General features: G+C 39.4%; 2 protein-coding genes across 2 annotated transcripts; both read right to left on the reverse strand.

The window, feature by feature from the left end:
• Positions 1-8,053: 8,053 nt before the first annotated feature.
• On the reverse strand, positions 8,054-10,099 carry LOC110099927. Its single transcript, XM_020827258.1, has 4 exons — positions 9,696-10,099; positions 9,276-9,585; positions 9,008-9,209; positions 8,054-8,271 (listed from the first exon to the last, which is right to left on the reverse strand). The coding sequence occupies exons 1-4, from the start codon at positions 10,097-10,099 to the stop codon at positions 8,054-8,056; spliced, it is 1,134 nt and encodes a 377-aa protein (XP_020682917.1).
• An 11,369-nt stretch (positions 10,100-21,468) lies between these two features.
• Positions 21,469-22,119, reverse strand: LOC110099925. Its single transcript, XM_020827256.1, has one exon. The coding sequence runs from the start codon at positions 22,117-22,119 to the stop codon at positions 21,469-21,471; it is 651 nt and encodes a 216-aa protein (XP_020682915.1).
• Positions 22,120-26,035: the final 3,916 nt, after the last annotated feature.

Here is a 26,035-nt window from a genome sequence, read left to right on the forward strand (position 1 = left end):
TTATTTCAGCAAACTTATAGTCAAATTGAACTTCTGGATGAGACGAACACAACAATTTCAAAATTTGTTCATTCCAAGCCCAAATGGGCCAAAATCAATTCGTGTCTGTCAACTGACGTACTGCGACCTGCACCCTAGTCCGATTGAGTGCCCTGTGCAACCCTGCTCACGATCCTTGCTTTCATACATCGTGCTACTCCACCTATGATTATGCCAGCACAGGGCCTGCCTTCCTCACGTGAACCCTGCACATGTTTGCCCACTCGATTTTCCTGCACCTTCGTCGCTTCTCCGACCCAAAGCTGACAATTGACAAAATCTTGTGAAATATTACTCCTAGTTTCATATCGTGCCTTTCAACTCCGCCTCATGCGAACAAGTTTATGCCTGAAGTCACGCCTCGCCTCGATTCCATTCGCCTCACGCAAACGATGTTGCGGCTAAAAGTCGGACCTCCTGTCTCCTACGCAAACCATTACGCGTGAGCACCCTCATCCGCAGTACTAACAATCTGTCACCCTCTTCTTGATTATAAGTACATCTTCTTACTCTCTCGAGATCGCCTCCACGAGACTCTGATACCACTTGTTATGAACTCTAAGAAGGAAGAAGAAGCTTCTTCTTGAGCTTCTGAGAGAGAGAGAGAGAGAGAGAGAGAGAGAGAGAGAGAGAGAGAGAGAGAGAGAGCTTTATCGATTTAATTTTTCACCAATGGGGGTCACCCAATACATCATCATGTACATCTATATATAGGAATTATCAATGTAGGAATTATCACTATTTTGATGTCTTGCGAAATATCATAACTAATATTGAACCAATCCTATCGGATTCTCTTTATCAAAATAAAAGTGTTCATAAAAAATAAACACATTCTTCCAAAAGAAATTATCTTATAAACTTAGATGAAATATTTAATTTATCGGTAAATATATGGATGAAATAATTTATTTTAAGCTATCAAGAACAATATATATTATCATAAAATTTTCATATGATAAAATACAATATAGTTCTAAATTCGCAAGCCGTTTGTAATATGATTGAATTTAATTGCTTTATATTTTGCTCGTTAATTGAAATTGTCATGCCATCCTTCTTTGAACGTAGGAACTATTTTATTTATTAGCTCGCTAAGTACTTTGTCGCCAAGCTTAAAGCGACCAGTTGGTTGAAAGTTCAATCCGCAAACAACTGGTCGCGAGTTAGAGCATTGGCAAGCGGATGAGGAGATGAAAGAGAGAATAATGAGGTATTCTAAAATACCTTTATTTTGTTTAATATTTATATAATTTTTTTTATTAAGGCATTTAAGTGATTATTATTATTTGTCTTTAAACTTAAATAATTTTTTTTTATTATTAAGGCATTTAAGTGGATGAAGGGAATTTATTTGTGTATATATTTGCAATGTTCATTTTCTAGTTTGAAGTATAGTTTCATTTTAATTATTTCTTTCAATTTACAATTTTATCAAGTATTTAGGCTCGTTGTGCCCTGAAATATTCGTGGCGTTTGAGAGATATACAATTTAGCGTCTGAGCTTTGTACGAAGGCCCAACACACATGCATATAAGAAAGAGGGGTACAAGAGTTATAAGATATCAGAACTTTTACGTTGAAAACCCTAAAGAGGATAAAAACCAGAGTTTAGCTAGTTAAAATGATTCTATTAGTGCTTATTGTTGATTACAAAAGAGGCACTTCTTTAGAGGGAAGGCATGGGCTCGATGTAGCAAATATACATCATAATGGGCAAACTACATGATTGTAGTTAGATGAATCTAGTGATATGAGAGCTATCCTCAAGAGTGTGCTAGCCTAATCGTTTGGACGATATGACTGTAATCGATTGACGACGGAGGTCGGAGGAATCATAGTGAGCAAGAGATTGTGGTCGGAGGGACTATAGCGGATTGTATAGGTGCTGGCCCCCAAACGTCGAAGTGCAGAAGATCGAATGGGGACGACGAACTTGAACTAGTTTTATTAAACTGAAGTTTATGTCATTTAGCTACATTACAAGACTTGCAAAAGAATGATGAAGAAACATTTGTAAGCTGCAGAAGTTGCCTGATGAGGACTTTAAGCAAGCTATGGTGTGGATGTCCGAGGCGGTTGTGCCAGAGTTGCTCCCTGTTGAGGTGTACGTGAAGAGCCGTGGAGGTGGAGTTGGTTGAACGGCTGAGGTGGTACAAACCGTCACGAAGATGCCCACGAAGAAGCGGAAGTTGGTCCTTGAGATCCTTAATTTGACAACCATTAGCATCAAAACTTATAGAAATGGGATTGTCTGTTGTTAGCTTTGAAACAAATAAAAGATTGTGAGATAAATTTGGAACATGAAGAAGTTTGCTTAAAAGAAGCTTACGAGGCATGTCCGGTAGAGGGAGAAGGCCTTGACCTGAGTGTAGAACCGGTAGTTGAGACCCATTTGCTATGGAAACGCTCTCCGGACCTTGGTAAGTGGTCGGATATCATAGGGCGCTGATGTCCGGCGTTAGGTGGTTCGATGCCCCGGAGTCAATGATCCAATCTTGAGAGGCCGAAGGATGCTGTTGGGCAAGGAAGGCCGGCATAAATCTTGGATTTGTGGGGGTGAATTTCAGATTGTTCCGATGCCATCAGTTCAACGCAATGTGTCCAATTTTGTTACAAATTTGGCACGTCGGTCTTGAGCCGATGGGGCAAGAAGTTGTGTCGGTGAGGTGGTCGGCGTACCCATTGGCGATGAATTGCTGAAGAAGTTGAATACGCCAAATGGCGTAGTTGTCAGTGGTGAGGGCGTGCGGAACAAGATTCTTGATATTGGAGATGAGAAATTTGAGCGGCGTCAGGATGTGGAGCTCGGTGTTGATGTCGCCGGAAATGGCTGCGGAGGAGGGAGGGTAGGAATTCACAGATTCTTGATCGGCCATGGCTTAGTTCTTACTCATGATACCATGAAAGAAGCCAAGCGGAGAGAGAAGAGCGAGAGATAGAGAACTCAGGAAACAAAAGAAAGAGTAAAAATATTATTATTCAGAAATGAATTCATACAGGCTTACGGACCAATTTATAGAGAGAACTAACGGTAAAACAGTAAATATATAGCCAAACAGGTGCTTGTTCACATAGTTGACATGCAATAATGGTCGCAGAGTAGTGGTGGTCGAGGGGACCGTAGTCGGAGAGCGACATTAATCAAAGGGATCATTGTCGGTGGGCAACGGTGCTCGGAGGGACCATTCTAATCGGGCGACGGAGCTCGAAGGGACCATAATCAATATCCGATGATGATCAGAGGGACCATAATCTGCAAGTGATGATGATTGGAGGGATCGTAGTTGCCAGATGACGATTGTTAGAGTGGTGTATTAATAGAAGCTAGGCGGAGGTCCGACGAGGGTCAGTGACAAGGTGGAGATTCGACAGGGGGAAGGTAAAGTTATATCGGTGATCAGTGAATATGCGGTTGTCCGACAACGATAGAAGAGCGGGGTAGTGGTATGATGATGGTCGAGCGGAAGTCGGACAACGATTGGCAAACAGACGGTGGTCCGAAGATCGGTTGGCAGCTGGGTTATAGCTTCTGATCCGACGAAGATCAGCAGACATGCGATGGTCTGGTTGTGATCGGTAGCCAGCGGTGGTCAGATTGACCAACGAAAGTTTACTTGCGATGGTGCTTGGGTTGATCTCTTGGATCGTTGAAGTCTCTGTGCTCTCACTAATCTTCAACCAAACCTCCCCTTAATGAAGGGAGTGTGGGTTTATTTATGAATTATATTATTTAGAATGACACGCCCCATAAATATAGAAAAGATCTAAGAAAAATTCAAAGTATTCCACTAGACATTCCATATTGATCTCATTGATCATAAAATATTTGTCAAGCATTTATGTGTCTAAATATATCATCATCATGTACAATTATATATAGGAATTGACACCGTTTTAATGTCTTTCAGAACATCATAATTAAAATATGACCAATCCTGCCAGATTGGCAGATTCTCTTTATATATATATATATATATATATATATATAAGAAGAGTTCATAAAAAAAATAAACATATTCTTCCAAAAGAAATTATCCTTTAAACTTAGATGAAATATTTTTATTTCTAAATAAAATATTTAGTTTATGGGCAAATATATGGATGAAATAATTTATTTTAAGCTATCAAGAACAATATATATGATCATAAAATTTTCATATGATAAAATACGATTTAGTTCTAAATTCGCAAGCCGTTTGTAATATGATTGAATTCAATTGCTCTATATTTAGCTCGTTAATTGAAATTGTCATCCCATTCAAATTGCCCTTCTTTAAACCTTGGAACCACTTTATTTATTTAACTCCTTAGGTACTTCATCGCCAAGCTTGAAGCGACCAGTTGGTTGAAAGTTCAATCAGCAAACAGCTGGTCGCGGGTTAGAGCATGGCAAGAGGAGGAGATGAGAGAGAAGAATGAGGTATTCTAAAGTACCTCTATTTTTGTTTAATATTTAAATAAATTTTTTATTATTAAGGCATTTAAGCTATTATTATTATGTTGTCTTTAAACTTAAATATTATTAAAATTTTTGTTTTACATTTACATAAAATTTTTATTATTAAGGTATTTAAACAATTATTTTTGTTCATGTCTTTAAATTTAAATAATTTTTTTTATTAATAAGGCATTTAACTGCATCAAGGGAATTTATTTTGAGTATATATTTGCAAGATTTCATTTTCTAGTTTGAAGTATTTAGGCTTGCTGCGTTCTTAAACATTCGTGGCGCTAGAGAGATTTACAATTTAGCGTCCAAGCTTTGTAGGAAAGTCTAGCACACATGCAGATAAAAAAGAGGGGGTACAAGAATAATAAGAGAGAGAAAAAAATTTATGTTGAAAACTCTAAAGAGGATAAAATCCATGAGTCTAGCTAGTTAAAATGATTTTACTAGTGCTTATTGTTGATTACGAATGAGTCACTTCATCGCGGGGAAGACATTTGCTCGATATATCAAATATACATTATAATGGACATATTACATGGAGTGAGTTGGATGAATCTAGTGATATGAGAGTTGTCGTAAGAGTATGTTGGCCTATTCGTTTGGTCCGTAAGACCGTAATCGATCGACTAGCGATGGAGGAGCGATCGAGTTCGGAGGAGTCATAGCCGGCGAGCGTCAGTGGTTGGAGGGATTATAGTCGACGGGCAACATTGGTCGTAGGGACCATAGTTGAAGGGCAGCGGTGGTCGCGGGGACCATAGTCGGCTACCGGCGGTGGTTGAAGGGATCGTACTAGGCGGGCGACAATAGTCGGAGGGACCATTGTTGGTGGGAGACAGAGGTCGGAGGGACCACAATTAGCAAGCAATAATAGTTGGAGGGATTGTAATCCGCAATTGACAAAGATTGGAGGGACTATAGTTGGCGGGCAACGATTCAAGTGGTGTATTAATAGAAGCTAATCGGAAGTCCGGTGGTGGGATCAATGGCTAGGAGGAGATCTGGCAGGGGTTAGCGGTTGGGTAAAGGTCCAGCAGTGATTGGCGGGCAGACGATTGTCATGCAATGATAGACGGCCAGATGGTGGTATGACGATCGATGGTCGAGCGAAAGTCTAATAGAGATTGGTGGTCAGGTGGTGGTCCGACAATCGGTTGGTCGCCGAGCTGTGGTTTGACTGCGGTTAGTAATATGGACGAGGTGTGTCAAAGATCAACTCACAGGCGGTTGTCTGGTTGTGATCAGCGGCTGTTGGTAGTTTGTTTAGCCAACGAAAGTTTTCCTGCGATGGTGCTTGGGTGGATCTCTAGGATTCTTGAAGCCTCAATGCTCTCACTTGATTTGACCCATTTGGCTCTGATTTGACCAATTTTGGCGTCGTTTGATTCATCTCATTGAGATGTTCAATTTGACAATAAGTTTGTTGAAACCGGAGTTCGAATAGTCCCGCATTTAATTTTGAAATTTTCCAAGTTCAATATATCCCAAGATTCGTGCAAGTGCAAGGCGATTTTTGGTGGCGTATCAAGGCTCTTATCTATTCATTCATTTAGATGATTAAATTTAAGCCTGATTTTTTTAAATCACACTTCTATTTGTCTAAGTTTAATTTGAATAGTGTATTTAGTGCCCATTAAATTGCTTGTAAGTATAATATATATTTAAATAATTTATATATGTAAAATCCATTACCCCTTCTAAATCCCAACTATATTATGTGAAAATTCATTGACAAAAATATACTAAAAACTAGCTCTCCTCTAGATATATTGAGTATATTTGAAAGGATCTCTGTAAAAATAAATATTTAATAAAATGAATTGATATTTTTTATCATTCATTCAAAAAAAATATTAGATCTAAATTAATAAGAAATGCATGATAATTGCTAATTAATAAATAAAAATGATATTAGATTATCTCATATACAAAATGATTAAATAATCTCAGTACTCCTTAAATTATACAACAATTTCTTATAAATTTTTTGTCAACAATTCTTTATCGGCCGACAGTGGTTTGGGTTTGCAACACTTTTTCAAAGGCTTGTAAATTCTTTTGAAAAAATATAAAAACATTTCTTAACCTCACATGATTGGATTTGATCTTTTAGAAACTTTTGATCAATCACTATGTGTTTCGTGCACGAGTGGAACACGGGATTGTTGGCGAGAGCAATCGCAGACATGTTATCACAGTATAGATCCGTCGGGTAGTTTTGAGCATTGCCGAAATCTTTTAAAAGCCTTCTCAACCAGATGATGTCCACGGTTAATGCCGCAAGAGCCCAGTATTCTGATTCTGTGGATGAGCGAGCCACTGTACGTTGCTTTTTAACAGTCCAAGAGATCAGTGTATCGCCCAGAAAAGAACAGTAGCCTGATGTGGATCTGCGAGTGAGTGGATCGCCGGCCCAATCCGCATCTTAAAAGGATTTTAGATTCAAGTTAGCTTTGGTAATAGGTAACCCAAAATCTAACGTACCTTTGATGTATCTTAATAGACGCTTGAGCAGATATATGTGCGGCGGTTGTAGATTGTGCATATTTTGGGATAACACATTGACGCTGAAGGCTATGTCCGGCCTTGTGAGCGTTAAGTACTGAAGTGATCCCGTTAGGTGATGATACAATGCAGGATCCTCAAGGAACAGCTCGGCATTGAAGTTGGCGGGAGGTTTCGTGCACGTCGAATTGGCCAGGGCGTTGCACCTGGTAAGATTAGCTATTTGGAGTATAGAAAAAGCATATTTAGTTTGAGATAAGAAGTAAGAGTTACTGAATTTTTGAATATATATGGATGCCCAGAAATTCCGTGGCTATCCCGAGATGCTTCATGGAGAACTCGGAGCTTAGTTTGTGAGGAATGGAGCTGATGCTATCTTGATTGTTGCCGGTAATAAGGATATCGTCGACATATATTAGCAAGAATATTTGCACCATTCCTTGCCGATAAATCAAGAGGGAGGGATCGGCCTGACTGTGCGAGAAACCAAGAGAGACGAGAAACGAAGTGAATGTATTGTACCACTGTCTCGGAGCTTGTTTCAAGCCGTAGATGGCCTTATGGAGACGATATATGTGATCCGGATGAATGTTGTGAATAAGATTCAACCGCTGAGGTTGCCTGATGAAGTCAGTTTTGCTTCTCATAATCATGGGATGAATGGGTATAGTTGTAGTGGCAGTGTGCTGCGAAGTTGTTAGAGGAGGTGAGGGAGTGTCAGGCAACGCATCAAGAATGCTAGATGAGGTGATAGGCTGATTTACCGAGTGAGCATTAGTAGATGTTGTATGAGCATTAGTCTGAGAATGGCTTATAGACGTTGGAATGAGAAGGAGAGGGCAAGAGTTATCAGGAGGAGTAGGAGGACTGGTGGAGATCTTAGAGAAAGGAAATTCAGATTCGTTAAAAGTCACGTGCCTGGACATGATAATTCTGTTCGTAGAGATGTCTAGGCACTTCTAACCCTTGTAAATGTCCGAGTAGCCCAAGAATATGCAAGACTGAGATTTGGGTTGAAGTTTGTGTCGAGATTGAGTAAGATTGAGCGAAAAATATTCACAACCAAAGATTTTTAGGTGGCTGTAATTGGGCTTGGTCTTGTGAAGAAGCTCGATCGGAGATAGATTTTTGGTGGACGGAGACGGAAGCCTGTTTATGAGATAGACGGAGGTAAGAGCTGCATCGGGCTAGTAGACGTAAAGAACGGAAGCCGTGAGGAGAAGTGTCCTGGTCGTTTCGATTATATGGCGATATTTTCGTTCCGCCAAACCATTCTGCTCAGGGGTATAAGGGCAGGACAATTGGTGTAATATGCCGTGCAAAGTCAAGTAGTTCTTGAAGTTATGATTCACAAATTTGGATCCGCCGTCAGTACGAAGAATTTTAATTTGATGGTTAGTGAATTTTTTATATAAGTTTTAAAATTAACAAATGTCGTGAAGACATCAGATTTATGATGTAGAGGAAAAATCCACGTATACCGGGAGTAATCATCGACGAAGATAACATAAAACCGATATCCTTGAGAAGATGTTATGGGTGCGGGACCCCAAACATCTGAGTTAATCATGGCTAAAGGCATGTTTTGGCGATTTTGAGAGATTTCAAAAACTTGTTTATGACATTTAGCGGTTGTACAAAACCTGCATTGCAACAAAGATTTATTCATGTAAACCTGAGGATTACAATTTGAAATGAGATCAAGAATGCGAGCATGAGGATGCCCAAGCCTATGATGCCAGTGATTGATCGGGGTGGTAGCAGCGGAGAGAGCATGTTGAGGAGCATCGGTGTGATTTGTGGGAAGAGAGTAGAGACCACCTTCACATGGTCCTCGAAGAATAACTTTGTGCATCCTCAAATCCTTGAGAGTGAAACCAGAGGGATAAAAAATGATAGATATGTCATTGTCTTTTGTTAGTTGAGAGATTGAAATCAAATTGAATTTGAGGGATGGAGTATGAAAGATTTTAGACAGAAGCAGCTTACGGGTTGGGGTCGAAAGAATACCGGCCCCAGAGTTAGCAATGCCAACGGAGCTGCCATCGCCAATGGTGATATTCTCTTGGCCTTGGTAAGTTTGAGAGATAGCAAGATTATCAAGAGAGTTGGTTAAGTAAGTAGAAGCGCCATAGTCCAGGTACCAGCTTGCCGGAGCAGTTTCGGGACTGGCCAGAAGAGCCGTGTTACCCGTTCTTGAAGGTGGAACGTACTGGGTATTTAGTCTATGCCAGCAAGATTAGGCAGTATGACCTTTCTTGTAGCAAATTTGACACACCAGAGAAGCGGTAGCAGGATTGCGAGGTTGAGATGCCATGTTGGAGGTGTTACGACCTCTGGGCCGGTGACCACGGCCTCTGTATGTGAACAAGGCTGTAGCATTATCGGACATAGGAGGAGCGCGAGCTGCGTCAGAAGCAAGATTTATCTCCTTACTTAGAAGAAGAGGGTAGAGCTGATCTAAACTGAGCGGAGTGAGCATTGTACGAATAGCGGTTTTGAAAGACTGATATGAGTGCGGAAGCCCATTGAGAATGTGGTGAATAATTTCTTCTGCGTCGACGGAGGATCCCGCCGCAGAGATCCCGCTGCAGCGATTTGATCAACGACTATTTTGATCTCTGAAAGATATTGAGTCATCGATTGGTTCTTGAGGGATACTTGATGAAGAGTGTTCTTGAGTTGAATGATCTTGGACCTGTTAGTAGCTTGAAAACGGTTTTCCAAGGCATTCCAAAGATCAGTCGTGGAGTCTAAAGATATGACATAAGGTAAGACCGATAAAGATATCATCGAGCAGATCGAAGCCGAGAGGTTCTGATCGTGTAGAAGCCACTGTGTTTGAAGAGGATTCAGAGATTGAGAGCCGTCGGTGTTCGTCAGAAACTGAGGAGAACGAGAAGCTGGATCCAAGAAGTGCCCATTCGCCCGAAGGATTTTCTGGATTTGAGATTTCAAGATATCATAGTTGTCTGATTGGAGTGGAGTAGTGACGAAATTTCGAAGATTGGAGACAACGAATTTCAAGGTGGTGGATATTTGTGTGTCGTCGGTGAGGTGTTGAATGACAGAGTCTGCCGTCTGGGAGGAAGACAAAGCCATGCTTCAGGATCGAAAAGCCTTTCTTGATACCATGTAGAAACAGAGAGCTAGAAAAGGAAATCTTGACAGAGAGAAACAGGAAAATGAAACTTTATTATTTCTGTCTCTTGATCCTACAATGCCGAGTGCCAACTAATATATAGGCATAGATAGAAGCTACAGGAATTAATTAACCAATGACAAGCCGACATCTATACAAGGCAATACAAAGCAGCTGTACGTCATCAATATGTTTATTAGTTCTAATAAGTTTGTGTTTATTAGAATGACATACTCCATAACGACCAACATAGTGTAATTTTCACATACATGCCGACATTGTTGAAGATGAAGAAGGGTTCTTTAGATACCCATATGATAAACTATCATGGTAGAAACTAACGAAGGACTTGAAGATGAATATTGCTTATTATTATGAATCCATTAATTATCTTGAAAGATAATGCCTCGGCCTACTACACTGTAAGTGGATGTGCAATATCACTATAGTATTGGGCTTATGAAGACATACAAGAGATAAGGAGATGTGTATAATTTCTTAAGAAAGAGCGCCAAAGATGTTGAGCTCATAGAGCAATATGATGCTGAGCTCAAAGAATTTCTTGTATAGGCTAATGAATAAAAATATATGCATATTATTTTAGACTACCTTACATGTTTGCCTTTAATTTATATAGCAATCCATTATATATAAAAAACTGTTTAGGGTAATTGATCTCCTTTAGCGGAGAGATTATTAGGTGCGGAGTGTGGACGGGGAGAACCGTCCGCACTAGCTTTATTCCGCGCTAGATACCGGCACTCGGTACCGCTGGGTACTGCTAGGTACCTATGTTTGTGCGGAGAGTACACACTCCCCACCTAATAATTTTTCCCTTTAGCGACATCAATTAGGTAATTGATGAGTCCTTTTCCGTGAATGGCTCAGACCTAAATATAGTTTAATGACATAAAACTAAAGCATCCCAACAAATCATCATCAAATCTCGCTTTATATTACATTAATTTTTCATCCATTAATTTCGAATTAAATAATAAAGAAAAAAACTTTTATTTATTTTCTTTCACGTGGGGCATAATTAATTTATGCGGGCAGCTTCAGTAGGGGGGCAACTATTCCTGTAATTTATGGCAGCGACTGACTAATCAGAGTTTGCATGCGAAATTTGCTTTCATTTCTTACACATCCCGACTGTCTTCTGTGAAATGGGCACATGCCATTCGACTTTGTGCTCCCTTGCATGGACTAAGAAATTATTATTACGTGCGATCACCGGATCGTCCGGAAGTAAATCAGAGAGCGCCACATCACCCAATACATAGCAGTACATAGCCCGATGCATAGAAAAAAGTGGCGTGGCGGTGGTGTGCTCTGATTTGCCTCCGGACACCATCCTATGATTGCACAGAATAAATTTTCCTATAGACTAAGGGTCTATTTGGGATGCCTACATTATTTTATAAAATTAATTATGAAATTATTGTGGAAAAATAATTTAAGAATCTGTTTGGCATAGCTGTAGCGAGGAAAATAACTTAACTAGTCTTGTTGTAAAAAACAACTTTGTATATAAAAAGCTTTTACAAAACAGAAGGTAAATGAAATTATGATTATTGTATAAAAAGCAAAGCAAGTAAAAAGTTATCACAAATATATTATTAGATATTCTCATTACAAAAAATAGGTCTTCGCTACGAAAATATATGAAAAGTAGTGAGAAAACAGTAAAAAATAACAGCTAAAATAAAATTACGATTGTTATCAGAAAAGTAAATCAGCAGAAAAGTTATCTCATATAGACCTTAAGTTTTCTACAATACGTACAGTGTGAATTAATAAGATTAACAAAAAATTATTCAAAATATATTTGAGAGTAGATGAGTCAATGAGAAACTTTGAACAAATATGAACTCTATGCAGAGATGATGAGCTGCTTTATTTTAAAAACAAAACGTGATGATTTATTAAATTATGAAAATAATAAGCAATCTAATATTATAAATCTTTCTCCATTTTTTCATAGTTTCTTTGTTTTAGAAGATGAATAGTTAAGAGAGAAAAGTGGTGTATTAAGTATAGGGAGAAAAAGAGTCAATTTAGCTATGCCTATCATTTTTAATAAAAAGATGTTTATAATTTTTTTTCCTAAAAAAAAAACATATTTTTACTTATTTGTAAAAATTTCATGACTAAAATGCAAATTTCTAAAACTAAAAGTGCAGTGGCCTAAAGTTTGGTAGGTAAGGTATTTAAGTAGCCCAAGTGGGCTGGCTTCACTCAATAAAATAAATTGAAAGATAAGTAAGTGAATATGTTTTGCAGTCAATTGCCCTTTCTTTTAGGCCAAGTGACCTTCCCTAAAGGTAACTTGCTCTCATTTATGATATTAAATTTCATGTTGTTGAAGTTTGAACTTTGAATGATACTATCACTTAGCAAAGAAATCAATTTGAGCTTATCTAAAATTCTATAAATTGAAGGGAGAAGAAATGACAAATAATTTAATGAAATACTTAACTTCATGTAGGAATGAGGAAGAGAGGGAGAAGTCAAATATCAATTGTATATTCTAAGTCTCTCTAAAGAAGAGTATTTATAAAATTATAAGAATATAATGACTCATCTAAACACCTAATAAATACTATATATCAATTAATAAGATCAATATTATAAATGTAGAAAATGCTTCGATAATTTGATCTTTTCTAAAACTCCAACGAGTCATCGGAGATGAAGAGACATGCAATTTGAGGACTCCTATAACTCCTACAAGTGGTCATTTATAGGAGAGAGGGAGTAATCAAAGCCTTATTCATTCATTTGCGTATCCTAATTGTTTATGAAGAGGATCATTGATATAGTTATAAGATTTTGAAGACTCATTTAATAAATATCTAATAGAAAACTAAGAAGTATTAGTTACATATATATGAACTTATAAGACCCTCCAACTTAACATATAGATATATATAGGAATAAAAATATTTAAATGACTATTTTATTTTTAATATTGTACACCCATGATTAAATGTGCAAATATTCATTTTCAGGTTACAATTGGGCCGATCGAAAGGAGGGTGCACTCCTCTTTCGGAATAGTTTGTTCGAGGGACTAACTTAGAAGATGGAAAGAGATTAACCCTAGAGCACGATGAACTATTATCGATCATATCCTCCATACAGTGTACTCCCCCCGAGAGAAGGGCAACCTCAGAAGTTCCTTCCTTAGCAATGCAAATCCTTATATATTTAAGCTAGAGCCAAGACTGCCATGTAAGATATATCAAATAGCCAACGACACACATTACCTCCTCGAAGATCTCTTCTCATGTTCATATATGGAGATCATGTTCGGGCGCTACTCACCCCTTTTACCTTAACAGAACAACCCAAACTGGCCTTCCATCTCACGCATGCCCATCCTCTAGACAACATCTAGACGACACTCGCTCCCTCTCATTGCAACGAGGGGACCTCAGATTACCATACAATATTGTTCGACTCACCCTACCAGATGTCGACCAGTTTAGCACTGACATAGTATAATTAAAGATCAATGGTACAACTTTGGATCATTTTGGAGGAAATGAGGAGGAACCGCAGGAGTAACTTATGTGACAACACATACCATGCATGCCAAAAGAAGCAAAGAGAGGAGAGATCCAGAAAGCATTGTATCATTTTTTTCTTGCATGGCCCGAGTTCCATAGCCCGCAACCCTTTCTTCGATTGTTTTTGTATCTCTGACATGAATAATAAAGATCTTGTATGAAATCATATTTCTCTCTTTCTCTTGTATTCTGACTTCATCACCTTCAGCTCTTCATATATAGCTCTCAGCCTACATGCAGCACATAGTATAATCTGACATCATCCATCAAATAAAATAGGATCTAACGAATAATTTTTTTTATCGTATAATAATGATGATTTGTCATGAGAGCTAGGTGTCATTATTTTGCCTTGTGTAATAGATGAGGGCGATGATATGCATAAGCCATAATGCATTGTACGAGTAATCATATAAATCATTTTGTTGGCTTACATCGATGGTGAAATTTAAGCTACTTCATTCTTACTCAACGTTTAAATTAATCAATGATATTGCTTTAAAAAATTAAATATGTGAACTTTCTTCATCAGAACAAATATTTCATGCATGCAAGATCAACGTTAGTTTTTGCACGATACAATGATGATGTTCTCTTATAATAACTATTTCACTTAAGATTATTTCAATTATTTGCAATTTTTAAAAGATACGAATACTGTTTTTTAAGATTATTGTTGTACTCTCCAAATACAGTTTTTTAAGATTATTGTTGTACTCTCCAAATATATATAATGATACGAATATAGTTTTTTAAGATTATTGTTCTATTATAATAACTATTTCACTTAGCATTTTTTTGATAAATTTATACAAAATATGGGCTATTTGGTGTCCTTAAAAAAGCAATATAGTGTAAAATAAATGCAATGTAAAAAAGAATATTTTGGAATTGTTTGAATAAGCTAAAGTAAATTTAGGTGAATGATTTTTTTTTCTTGAAGTAAAATACATGTAATGTAAAGTTTAAAAGTGTCGGCCTGTGACAGTAGAGGGTGACTGCGGTGGCAGTGGGTGGCCGCGGAAGTGGTGGCTGGTGACTAGTGGTGGTAGCCGGCGACGGGTGACAGTTGCAGAGAAGGGTGTCGTCGGCGATGGTTGCTAGCGGGCATGACTGTCGAAGGTGATGATGGTGGTGGTCGCTAGATGTCAGCAGGGCAGTGGTGATGAACGGAGGGTGGTGGTGGTGGCCAGTTGGTGGCGACGATGATGGTTAGACGCTAGCAACGAAGGTGGCATGCCAGTAGTGGCCGAGAGTGATGGTAGGAGGGTGGCGGTGAGAAGAGAGACGAATGGGAAAGGAGTGTAAACGAATGCTGAAGAAGAGAAAGATGTATATTGATTTCTTGTATACAGTATTACAGATACAATAGTATATATAGGCGTCTAATACAACCAGGGACGTTTCTGGATTGCTGACGTGTCAGGTGTCTTAACATTCCCCCTCAAATTGATCGTTCGATGATCGAATGGTCAATTTGGAGTGAAGGTCCAGAAAACGATTTATTGGAAGAGATTTCGTGAGGATGTCGGCGAGCTGATCCGATGAGCCTATGTGAGCAATGCTGATGGTGCCGTTTTGAATGTGGTCGCTGATGAAGTGATAATCTATTTCTATGTGTTTGGTCATGGCGTGGAAGATCGGATTATGTGCAAGAGCTATCGCTGATATGTTATCACAGTAGATAGTGGTGGGAGTGGTCTGTGGGATGCCGAGATCGGAAGCCAGTCACCGGATCCAGATGGCTTCCGACGTCGCAGTTGATAGCACTCTATATTCTGCTTCTGTTGATGATCTTGCCACGGTTTGTTGCTTTTTGACTGACCAGGAAATCAGATTTGGTCCCAGAAATGAATAGAAGCCTGAGATTGATTTACAGTCTGTGGGATTTGCGGCCCAGTCTGCATCTGTGTAGCACTTGAGTTGAAGCGGTCCATGCCAAACCGGAAGACCAAATGCAACCGTTCCCTTGATATACCGCAGCAGGCGTTTGAGTGCTTGATAGTCGCTGTTACGGGGATGATGCATCTGCTGACAGATAGCATTTGTGGTGAATGCTATGTCCGGTCTGGTGATAGATAGATATTGAAGAGAGCCGGCAATTTTGCGGAATAGTTGGGGATTGGAGAAAGGTTGATTGTCTGGATTTGGTTGAGCCCGAGGGGAAGCAGGAGACGGCGATGGCTTGCAGTCCTCAAATCCTGCATTGGTAAGAAGGTTTTGTGCGTAGTGTGATTGAGATAAAAAATAGCCAGAGTTTGTTTTGATCACTTGTATTCCGAGATACAAGGAGATATCGCCGAGTTGTTTGAGGCTGAACTCCGAGCGGAGGCTGTGGAGAACTTCGTTCAATTTGAGTGTGTTGTTGCCGGTGATGAGGATATCGTCAACGTAAATAAGGACGAATAGGTTTGTGTTGTTGTTTTGAAGGCATAGGAGAGATGGATCCTCTGTACTGAATTTGAATCCGAGTGTTTGCAGGAATTTGGTGAGCTTTTGGAACCATTGCCTCGGAGATTATTTTAAACCGTAGATTGATTTCCGCAGCCTGCACACGTGCTTCGGGTGTTGATTGTCCTCGAAGCCTTTAGGTTGTCGCATATACACCTCGGAAGGCGTTCGAAACGTCCAGCTATTTGATTGACGAGTTATGGGTTAAAGCAATAGTAATGAGCATTCGAATAGTTACCATTTTGGCGACGGGACTGAATGTCTCGGTAAAATTGACCCCAAATTCTTGTGAGCAACCTTGTGCCACAAGGCGAGCTTTGTATTTGATGACTTGACCGTCAAGATTTAGCTTTGTCTTGAACGTCCATTTACTGTCGAGAATGGGCATGTCGAGCGGAGCGGGAACTAGTGTCCAGGTGCCCTGTTTTTGCAAAGCCAGGAATTCAGAGGACATTGCCGAACGCCAATGTGCATGCTTCGCAGCCGTAGTGTAAGAGGTGGGGGTGGGCTGCACTGAGGCGTTAGCAGACAGTGTAAATATTTGTTTCGGCTTGGTTATACCTGAGCGTAGGCGAGTTTGCATCGGATGTCGAAGTGGTGCGGAGGCGGTAGAGGAGTCCTGTAGGCGGGTAATGTCTATTGTTGGACTTGCTGATTCGTTAGCGTTCGCAACTGAGGAATCGTTGGAATGAGGTATTTGCTGAAATTGATTTGAAGACGCGATGGCCTTGGTGGAGTTGGTATATGGAGCAATGGTGGATGTAGGTACCATCAGAAGATGAGAATGGTTCTTGAGCATTGTGTCGTCGGTAGTTGGAGTAGTTGTAGTCGCAGCAGCATATGGAAAGGTATTTTCGTAAAATATTACGTGCCGCGATATATAGAGCTTATTGTGAGTTACGTCAAAACACCGATATCTTTTATGTTGAGTGGAGTACCCTAGGAATATGCAAGCATGTGACCTCGGAGCGAGTTTGGTACTTGCATACGATTTTGTCCATGGGAAACAAAGACACTCAAACGTTCGCAGGTGACTATAGGATGTCGGGGTACCATGTAGTAGCATGTATGGAATTTGATCATTAACGGCGACCGAGGGAAGCCTGTTAATAAGGTAATTTGCCGTGGACACGGCTTCGGTCCAAAATGAATTTGGAAGATTGGAGGTGTGGAGCAGAGTGCGGGTGACCTCAATTAGGTGACAATGTTTTCTCTCAGCGATTCCATTTTGTTCGGGTGTGTGCGGATTGCTAAAATGGAAGTGTTGACTCCAAAGATATATTTATCCTATTTAAAAATATATTGTTTAGAATTATATTGGTAATGACAACTTATCATGAGTTAGAGTTGCATTAGATTGATGTGAAAATCACCTTTTTTTTTTTTTAATGAGAGTTTGTTGGATCTAAATTTATTAGTGGACGACACTTGAACTTACTAATAATTTTGGCTACTAGCAAGAGAACTTGAGAAGAAAATCAATGAATATGGGGAACATATAAGGAATTAAGTAATCTCTATAAACAGTAAAAATGGTAATTTAATATGCTCATCCCTTATTTATAAAGTTAAGATGGTTATGTGAAAGGCTACACATAGAAAAAAAAAATAGAAAATGATACATTAAATAATAGGTGCATATTGATACAGACATGTTGATTAGGATGAAATATATATGAGAACGGAGACGAGCGGGAAAGAAGAATAAACGGAATGCTGAAGAAGAGATAGAGAAAGATGTATATTGATTTCTTATTTATCAGTATTACAGATTACAATTGTATATATAGGCATCTAATAATACCGGAGACGTTTCTGGACTGCTGACGTGTCAGGTGTCTTAACATTCCCCCTCAAATTGATCGTTCGATGATCGAATGGTCAATTTGGAGCGAAGGTCCAGAAAACGATTTATTGGAAGTGATTTCGTGAGGATGTCAGCGAGCTGATCCGACGAGCCTATGTGAGCAATGCTGATGGTGTCGTTTTGAATGTGGTCGCTGATGAGGTGATAATCTATTTATATGTGTTTGGTCCTGGCGTGGAAGACGGGATTATTTGCAAGAGCTATCGCTGATATGTTATCACAATAAATAGTGGTGGGAGAAGTCTGTGGGATGCCGAGATCGGAAGCCAATCGCCGGATCCAGATGACTTCCGACGTAGCTGTCGATAGCGCTATGTATTCTGCTTCTGTTGATGATCTTGCCACGGTTTGTTGCTTTTTGACTGACCATGAAATCAGATTTGGTCCCAGAAATGAACAGAAGCCTGAGATTGATTTATGGTCGATGGGATTTGCGGCCAAGTCTGCATCTGTGTAGCACTTGAGTTGAAGTGGTCCATGCCAAACCGGAAGACCGAATGCAACCGTTCCCTTGATATACCGCAGCAGGCGTTTAAGTGCTTGATAGTCGCTGTTACGGGGATGATGTATCTGCTGACAGATAGCATTTGTGGTGAATGCTATGTCCGATCTGGTGATAGATAGATATTGAAGAGAGCCGGCAATTTTGCGGAATAGTTGGGGATTGGAGAAAGGTTGGTTGTCTGGATTTGGTTGAGCCCGAGGGGAAGCAGGAGATGGTGATGGCTTGCAGTCCTCAAATCCTGCATTAGTAAGAAGGTTTTTTGTGTAGTGTGATTGAGACAAAAAAATAGCCATAGTTGGTTTTGATCACCTGTCTTCCGAGATACAAGGAGATATCTCCAAGTTGTTTGAGGCTGAACTCCGAGCGGAGGCTTTGTAGAACTTCGTTCAATTTGAGTGTGTTGTTGCCGGTAATGAGGATATCGTCAACGTAAATAAGAACGAACAGGTTTGTGTTGTTGTTTTGAAGGCATATAAGAGATGGATCCGCTGCACTGAATTTGAATCCTAGTGTTTGCAGGAATTTGGTGAGCTTTTGGAACCATTGCCTCGTAGATTGTTTTAGACCGTAGATTGATTTCCGCAGCCTGCACACGTGCTTCGGGTGTTGATTGTCCTCGAAGCCTTTAGGTTGTCGCATATACACCTCGTCGTGAAGATCGCCGTGAAGGAAGGCGTTCGAAACGTCCAACTGTTTGATTGACCAGTTATGGGTTAAAGTAATAGTAATGAGCATTCGGATAGTTACCATTTTGGCGACGGGACTGAATGTCTCAGTAAATTTGACCCCAAATTATTGTGAGCAACCTTGTGCCATGAGGCGAGCTTTGTATTTGATGACTTTGCCATCAGGATTTAGCTTCGTCTTGAACGTCCATTTACTGCCAAGAATGGGCTTGTCGAGCGGAGCAGTAACTAGTGTCCAGGTGCCCTGTTTTTGCAAAGCCAGGAATTCAGAGGACATTGTCGAACGCCAATGTGCATGCTTCGCATCCGTAGTGTAGGAGGTGGGGGTGGGCTGCACAGAGGCGTTAGCAAACAGTGTAAATATTTGTTTCGGCTTGGATATACCTGAGCGTAGGCGAGTTTGCATCGGATGGCGAGGTGGTGTAGAGGCGGTAGAGGAGTCCTGTAGGCGGGTAATGTCCGTTGTTGGACTTGCTTATTCGTGAGCGTTCGCAGCTGAGGAATCGTTGGAATGAGGTATCTGCTGAAATTGAGTGGAAGACGCGGTGGCCTTGGTCGAGTTGGTATATGGAGCAATAGTGGATGTAAGTACCAGCAAAAGAGGAGAATGGTTCTTGAGCGTTGTGTCGTCTGTAGTTGGAGTAGTTGTAGTAGCGGCAGCATATGGAAAAATGTTTTCGTGAAAAATTACGTGCCGCGATATATAGAGCTTCCTAGGAGTCATGTCAAAACATTGATATCCTTTATGTTGAGTGGAGTACCCAAGGAATATTCAGGCCTGTGACCTTGGAGCGAGTTTGGTGCATGCGTAAGGTTTTGTCCATGGAAAACATAGGCACCCAAACATTTGCAGGTGACTATAGGATGCCGAGGTACCATGTAGTAGCATGTATGGAATTTGATCGTTAATGGCAACCGAGGGAAGCCTGTTAATAAGGTAATTTGCCGTGGACACGACTTCGGCCCAAAATGAATTTGGAAGAATGGCGGCGTGGAGCAGAGTGCGGGTGACCTCAATTAGGTGACGATGTTTTCTCTCAGCGGTACCATTTTGTTCGGGTGTGTGCGGACAGCTAATTTGATGCATTATGCCCTATTGTGCCAGATAATTTCGGAGGGCATTGCTGAGGAATTCGCCTCCTCCGTCAGTTCTTAGAGTTTGAATTCTGGTATTGAATTTAGTTCTAATGAGAGCACAAAAATTTTGAAATTTAGTAAACACTTCATCTTTGGTGTGAAGAGGATAAAGCCAGGTGAATGTCGTGTAATCATCTACAAAAATGACATAGAATCTAAAACCATTGAACGAAATAGACGGAGCTGGTCCCCATACGTCCGAATGGATGAGTTGGAACGGTTTATTACATGTAGAGATGCTACGAGTAAAAGGTTGTTTATGACTTTTAAAAACACTACAAGAAATACAAACGGGATGAAACGAATTTGAAGAAATATAAGGGATATGAGTAGCGAGTTTGCGGAGCTTCCGGACGTGCGGATGACCAAGACGATCGTGCCAGGAAATATTGGGCGCCTGGACCGTATGAAGAGCAGCTGCTTTATGGTTGGAAGGAACCTTGATGTGGTAGAGACCATTGCGTATTGGACCCCTGAGAAGTACCTGATTGTCCTGGAGATTCTTAATGACAAATTCGTTAGCGGTGAAGGAAATTGAGATGTTGTTGTCAGATGTTAATCTTGATACGGATAAAAGATTATGAGAAATTGACGGAACGTGAAGTATGTTTTTCAGATTAAGCTTACTGTTGGACTCGGGTAAGGATAGAAGACCTTTGCCCGAGTTTTGTATGGATAGATTACTTCCATTAGCGACTGAAATCGTATCGAAGCCGTTGTAAGGTGTGGATTGCTGGAGGTTTCTGTTGTCGGAGGTTAGATGGGAGGACGCTCCAGAATCCAAAATCCAGTCGTTGGTTGCTATGTGATGTAGTTGAGCCGTGAGAGCCCGTGGATTGGACGGAGGGGCGTAGGTTAGATTGCACATGTGCCAGCAATTTAGTGCTGAGTGACCCATCTTACCGCAGATCTGGAATTGAGGGCACTGGTTTGAAGTTCTTGCGGAAGCTTGAACATCAGAAGAAGAGGCTCGATCCGTGGGAGATTGACGAAAATTGGTTTTCCCGTGGAACTTGTTCTGTTTGCCGCGGCAGTTAGTGGATCTATTTGTGAAGAGCGCAGTTGAGTCCGACGTACGACTTTCTTGAAGCTGTTGATGTTATATGTTGATTTATTCGCTAATTAGCAGAGAGTATAGATCGTCAAGCTGGATCGGCTGAAGAGAGGTTCTGATGGCCGTCTTGAACGGATTGTAAACCGCGGGCAGTCCGTTGAGGATGTAAAGAACAATTTCCTCGGTGTCGACGGCGGAGCCTGCCACAGTGATGTTGTCCACTATTTTCTTGATTTGATCAAGATACTGGGGTATAGTCCGATCTTGAAGCTGTATCTGGTGTAGCTCATTTTTGAGCTGAATGACCCTAGATCTGTTTGTGGGTTGAAGTCTGTGCTCGAGTGTTGTCCATACGTCGTGAGCGGTGCGAAGAGAAATGACGTATGGCAGGATGGCGGGTGAGATTGTAGATAGCAGGGCAGATACAATATTACGGTCAATGAGAGTCCAGCGATTTCGCTCGGATTCTTCTGAGTCTGGTGGACAAGAAACTTGTCCAGTGAGATGTTCTCCATAGCCGTTCGCAGAGAAATGCTGGAGTAATTGAAGCCTCCAGATCGAATAGTTCTCGATTGTAAGAGAGGTGGGAACCAGATTCTTGATGTTGGATATCAAGAATTTGAGATGGGGAGGGATTATAAGCTCTGTGTCGCGGTTTAAAATCGCAGAGGAGGTCCGGCGTGAGCCGGCGGAGTCTTCTTCCGCCATGGAGAACGAGAACGCTGTAGAGCTTTACAGCTCTGATACCATGAGAACGGAGACGAGCGGGAAAGAAGAATAAACTGAATGCTGAAGAAGAGATAGAGAAAGATGTATATTGATTTCTTATTTCTCAGTATTACATATTACAATTGTATATATAGGCATCTAATACTACCGGAGACGTTTCTGGACTACTGACGTGTCAGGTGTCTTAACAATATACACGTAGTCATTTATCTTTGGAATAGCTCTAGATGATGTTGGTAAGTGCCCCGTGTGGGTGGCAAATCCTTGGGAGTGAGTCATTTAGAGGAGTCTTCTAGGATGGCATCTTGGGCGAGTTCGTGAAGGCCGGTGCCATGGAAATGTGCATGAATTAATCTCTCATGGTGAGCAACAAATCGTCCATGTGGGTGTGGCAGCCATGGTCGTTGGCTTTGTAGTTAATAAATTTTTAAATTACTATTTTTTAAATGAGATGACTCACAAGCTAGGGAGTCGAGTCAGGACCGGCTCAAGTTTGACATATTATCTCATTGAGCTTAGCTCACGAGCCAAATTCAAGTCAGCTAATGAATCATCTTGACTCACTTTCAGCCATTGAGCCACCACCATCATTCATGATTCATATACTCTTTACAGTTGGCCACTCGCATCGCCTCTTCCAGGCTTAATTCTGTTTTAGATTTTGTTAGAGACGGCTTTTTTATTGCTTATTAAAATTAAGTTTTAGTAAAAAATTTAATTTTTGCACTAAAATTTTATTTTAAGAAGCAATAAAAAAATCATTCAAAATAAAGCCTTAGTTTAAATTTTTATTTGAGATAACTTTTGGCTATTATTTTTTTAAATTATTTTTAGAAAAATTTTGCATTAAATATTTATTTTAGAAAGTATAAAATTATCTCAAACGGAGCCTAAATTACTTTATAGTGTGATAGATTTGTTGTTCTTGCACCGTTAGTGTGATTAAAGTGCACCAAAACTATAAGGGCATCTCGAACCGAGGACTCTATTTTTCACGGCAAAATAACGCAAAACTCCAAAATGTCGTGCGGCTGCTCCAATCGAACGTCATTTTAGGCGTTTCTGGGAAGGTAACGATTGTTCTCCTTTAGCGCGTTTTCCGGTTGAGAGCCGAAAATGGCGTGGGTGAACAGTGGGACGCCAATATTGGTGTCGCACTGTTCACATACAAGTAGATGGCGGAAGAAAATTTTGCGTTCGGTTGGAGCGACCGAACGACGTCATATGCTCGTTTTTGACGTTCGGTTGGAGATGACCTAAGTCAAGGTTGTCGAGACCCAATGAGGAAAGTTGAACACGAAAAATTTCATGCACCGAAAAAGAAAAGAAAAGAAAAAAAACCTACGCATCTTATGCGAATCTCAAAGCCGGAAAATTGATCCGCAATTTACGGAAATACGTGGGACCCACCTAACATGCGAGTTGCTTTTTATGCCTTGAATTCAAACCCGATTCCGATTGAAATAATATTCTTCCGTGCCGTTAAGGTCAACAAAATTTAAACGTGTCATTAATTTGTCTATTATGAAAAATATTTATGAATAATTTCTTATTTTTCATGTTTATCATCAAATTTAGGCTCTTATAAAGTTAAAAAACTTTTAATTTTCTTTTATTCAATTATTATTCCAACTCTAAAATTCACAATAAAATTTTCACACCATATTTTTTTCATTTGAATTTTAATAATACAAGCATATCAAAATACATGCATTTGTTATATTTATTTATAACTTTTTAGAAAGAAAATAAAAAGAGTTAAATAATAAAGTATATTGGGCTACTCTCTAACATAAGATTTTATAATTATTATTTTGTTCGTCGGAATATTCATGATGATGAAGAGAAAGTTTTTTAATGTTTTAACTTTGTACGAAAATCTAATATTCTCACAATTAAAAGAGAGTTGATTTAAAGATTGAAAAAATAATGAAGTTTAATCTAATTAAAATGATTACAATAATCTTTAACATCAATTATAAATGACGTTTTTCCTCGTAATTAGAAAAGTCATAAATATATATAATAAACATAAATTATACATAACAAATTACGTGAAGAGAAAGTTAGAAGAGCCAGCCTTTGGCATAAAAATTATCTTCAAGAGATAATTTGTCATATATTTAGTTGTTTTCCTTTGTGAAGGGGATATCATATATCAAGAAGCCCAACATGAAATATTAGATCGACTTTGAGATTCAGAGTTAGTATTTACAATGTGCACTATCTTTATAAGTGATAGTGTGCACTAATGGCAATGTCAGGCTATTAAGACAATAATAATGATCAATACATTATACATTGGTGATGATGGTCGGGAGATCATAGTCAGACGACAATGGTTCGAGGATTATATTTTGGTGACAGTAGTTAGGAACTCATAAACAATCGACGGTAGTTAAAAGATCATTATTAGTCGATAGAGGCTGAAGGATCATAATTAAGCGATGGTATTTGAAGGATTTTTGAAGCTAGTGAAGCCATTGATCGACGACATCAACCATTGGAACAGGATGAATACATCGACTGGTCTTAAATCGAGACAGTTGAAAGAGGCATATCTTAATGCTGATAAACGAATAATCGAGGATGCTAAAAACTCTGGAAAATAAGAGGAAATTTGTTACTGGATATAGGTGGCTAAGGTAATTATATATAAGAGGTGGAGTGTTAACGAATATAAGGTATTAGGTGGGGAGGCTCAACAAAACCATTATTGATATGGGCCTTTTCTGTAGAAACGAACAGGAAGTGCGTAAGAAAACAGGGTAACTTGAAAATTTTAGCTTTCTCAAGCACTACTTTTATTCTATCCAGTGCTTCCGATCTCATTTATATTTTTACATGATTATTATATCATTATTATTTCATCTAGAAAATATTTAAATTTAAAATTATAAGTATAAACTAGTTATATGATTTACATGTAAATTATAATATAACATTTAACCAAAATTAATAATAATTTATATTAAATTATATACATACATGTAAATTAATTTATATTAAAAATTATTTTAATATTATTATTATTATTTATTATATCATCTGATTCAACTCACCACAATAGATCTCTCTTTCTTCATTTTTTTTTGTGACGAGGAACCCCTTCGCATAGCCGCGAGTAAACCCAAATCAATATAGCAAGCAACCCACACTAATTTATCTGGGCCAACACTTAAGACTTTCACGATTGTCCAAGAGATTCAAGCACAGGACCTGAGCTTTGCCCATAGCTCCCCCGACCTTAGCGAAGCTGGGGTGGGTTCCTTCTTTCTATTCATTATGATCTATTTTAAAACCTACAGAAAAATGTAGAATCTATGACTAAGACTTCATTTGGGAAGTCTTTTTTATTGCTTTTTAAAACGGAGTTTTAGTACAAAAATAAAAAAATTTGTACTAAAACTCCATTTTAGAAATCAATAGAAAAGCCATCCCAAAAGAAGCCTAAGATGAGCCTCCACCATTGGTCCCTTTAGCTGCTCAAACGCACCCTCACCTCACATTAATCTTTTCCATTTCGAACCCAAGCAAAAGCAATATTTGCCCTGTCTACTGGCCTTGCAAGATCAACCCATTCGTATTACTCCTATTTAATCACCACCGTCCGATCACACCTCTCGTCCCGTAACAACCTAACGAATCCCAAACCGTGCCGTTAAATTCGACGCCGCCGTATTTTGAAACGGAAACCTACTAATTATGGCACAGCTATTTTCCAAAAAAAATTATGGCATAACTGCCGAGAGAACGTTACATTTTTTCGTTTCACTTTATTTTAAATTTTTTCACATTTCTCGAAATTTCACTAAAAAGTAAAAATAAAATAAAATTCTTTCTCTCTCTCTCTATCTCTCTCCGTCCAGCGCACTCGCGCTCTCAATAAATAACC

Source organism: Dendrobium catenatum, unplaced genomic scaffold (assembly GCF_001605985.2).
Source record: "Dendrobium catenatum unplaced genomic scaffold, ASM160598v2 fragScaff_scaffold_334, whole genome shotgun sequence".
Classification (NCBI taxonomy): domain Eukaryota; kingdom Viridiplantae; phylum Streptophyta; class Magnoliopsida; order Asparagales; family Orchidaceae; genus Dendrobium; species Dendrobium catenatum.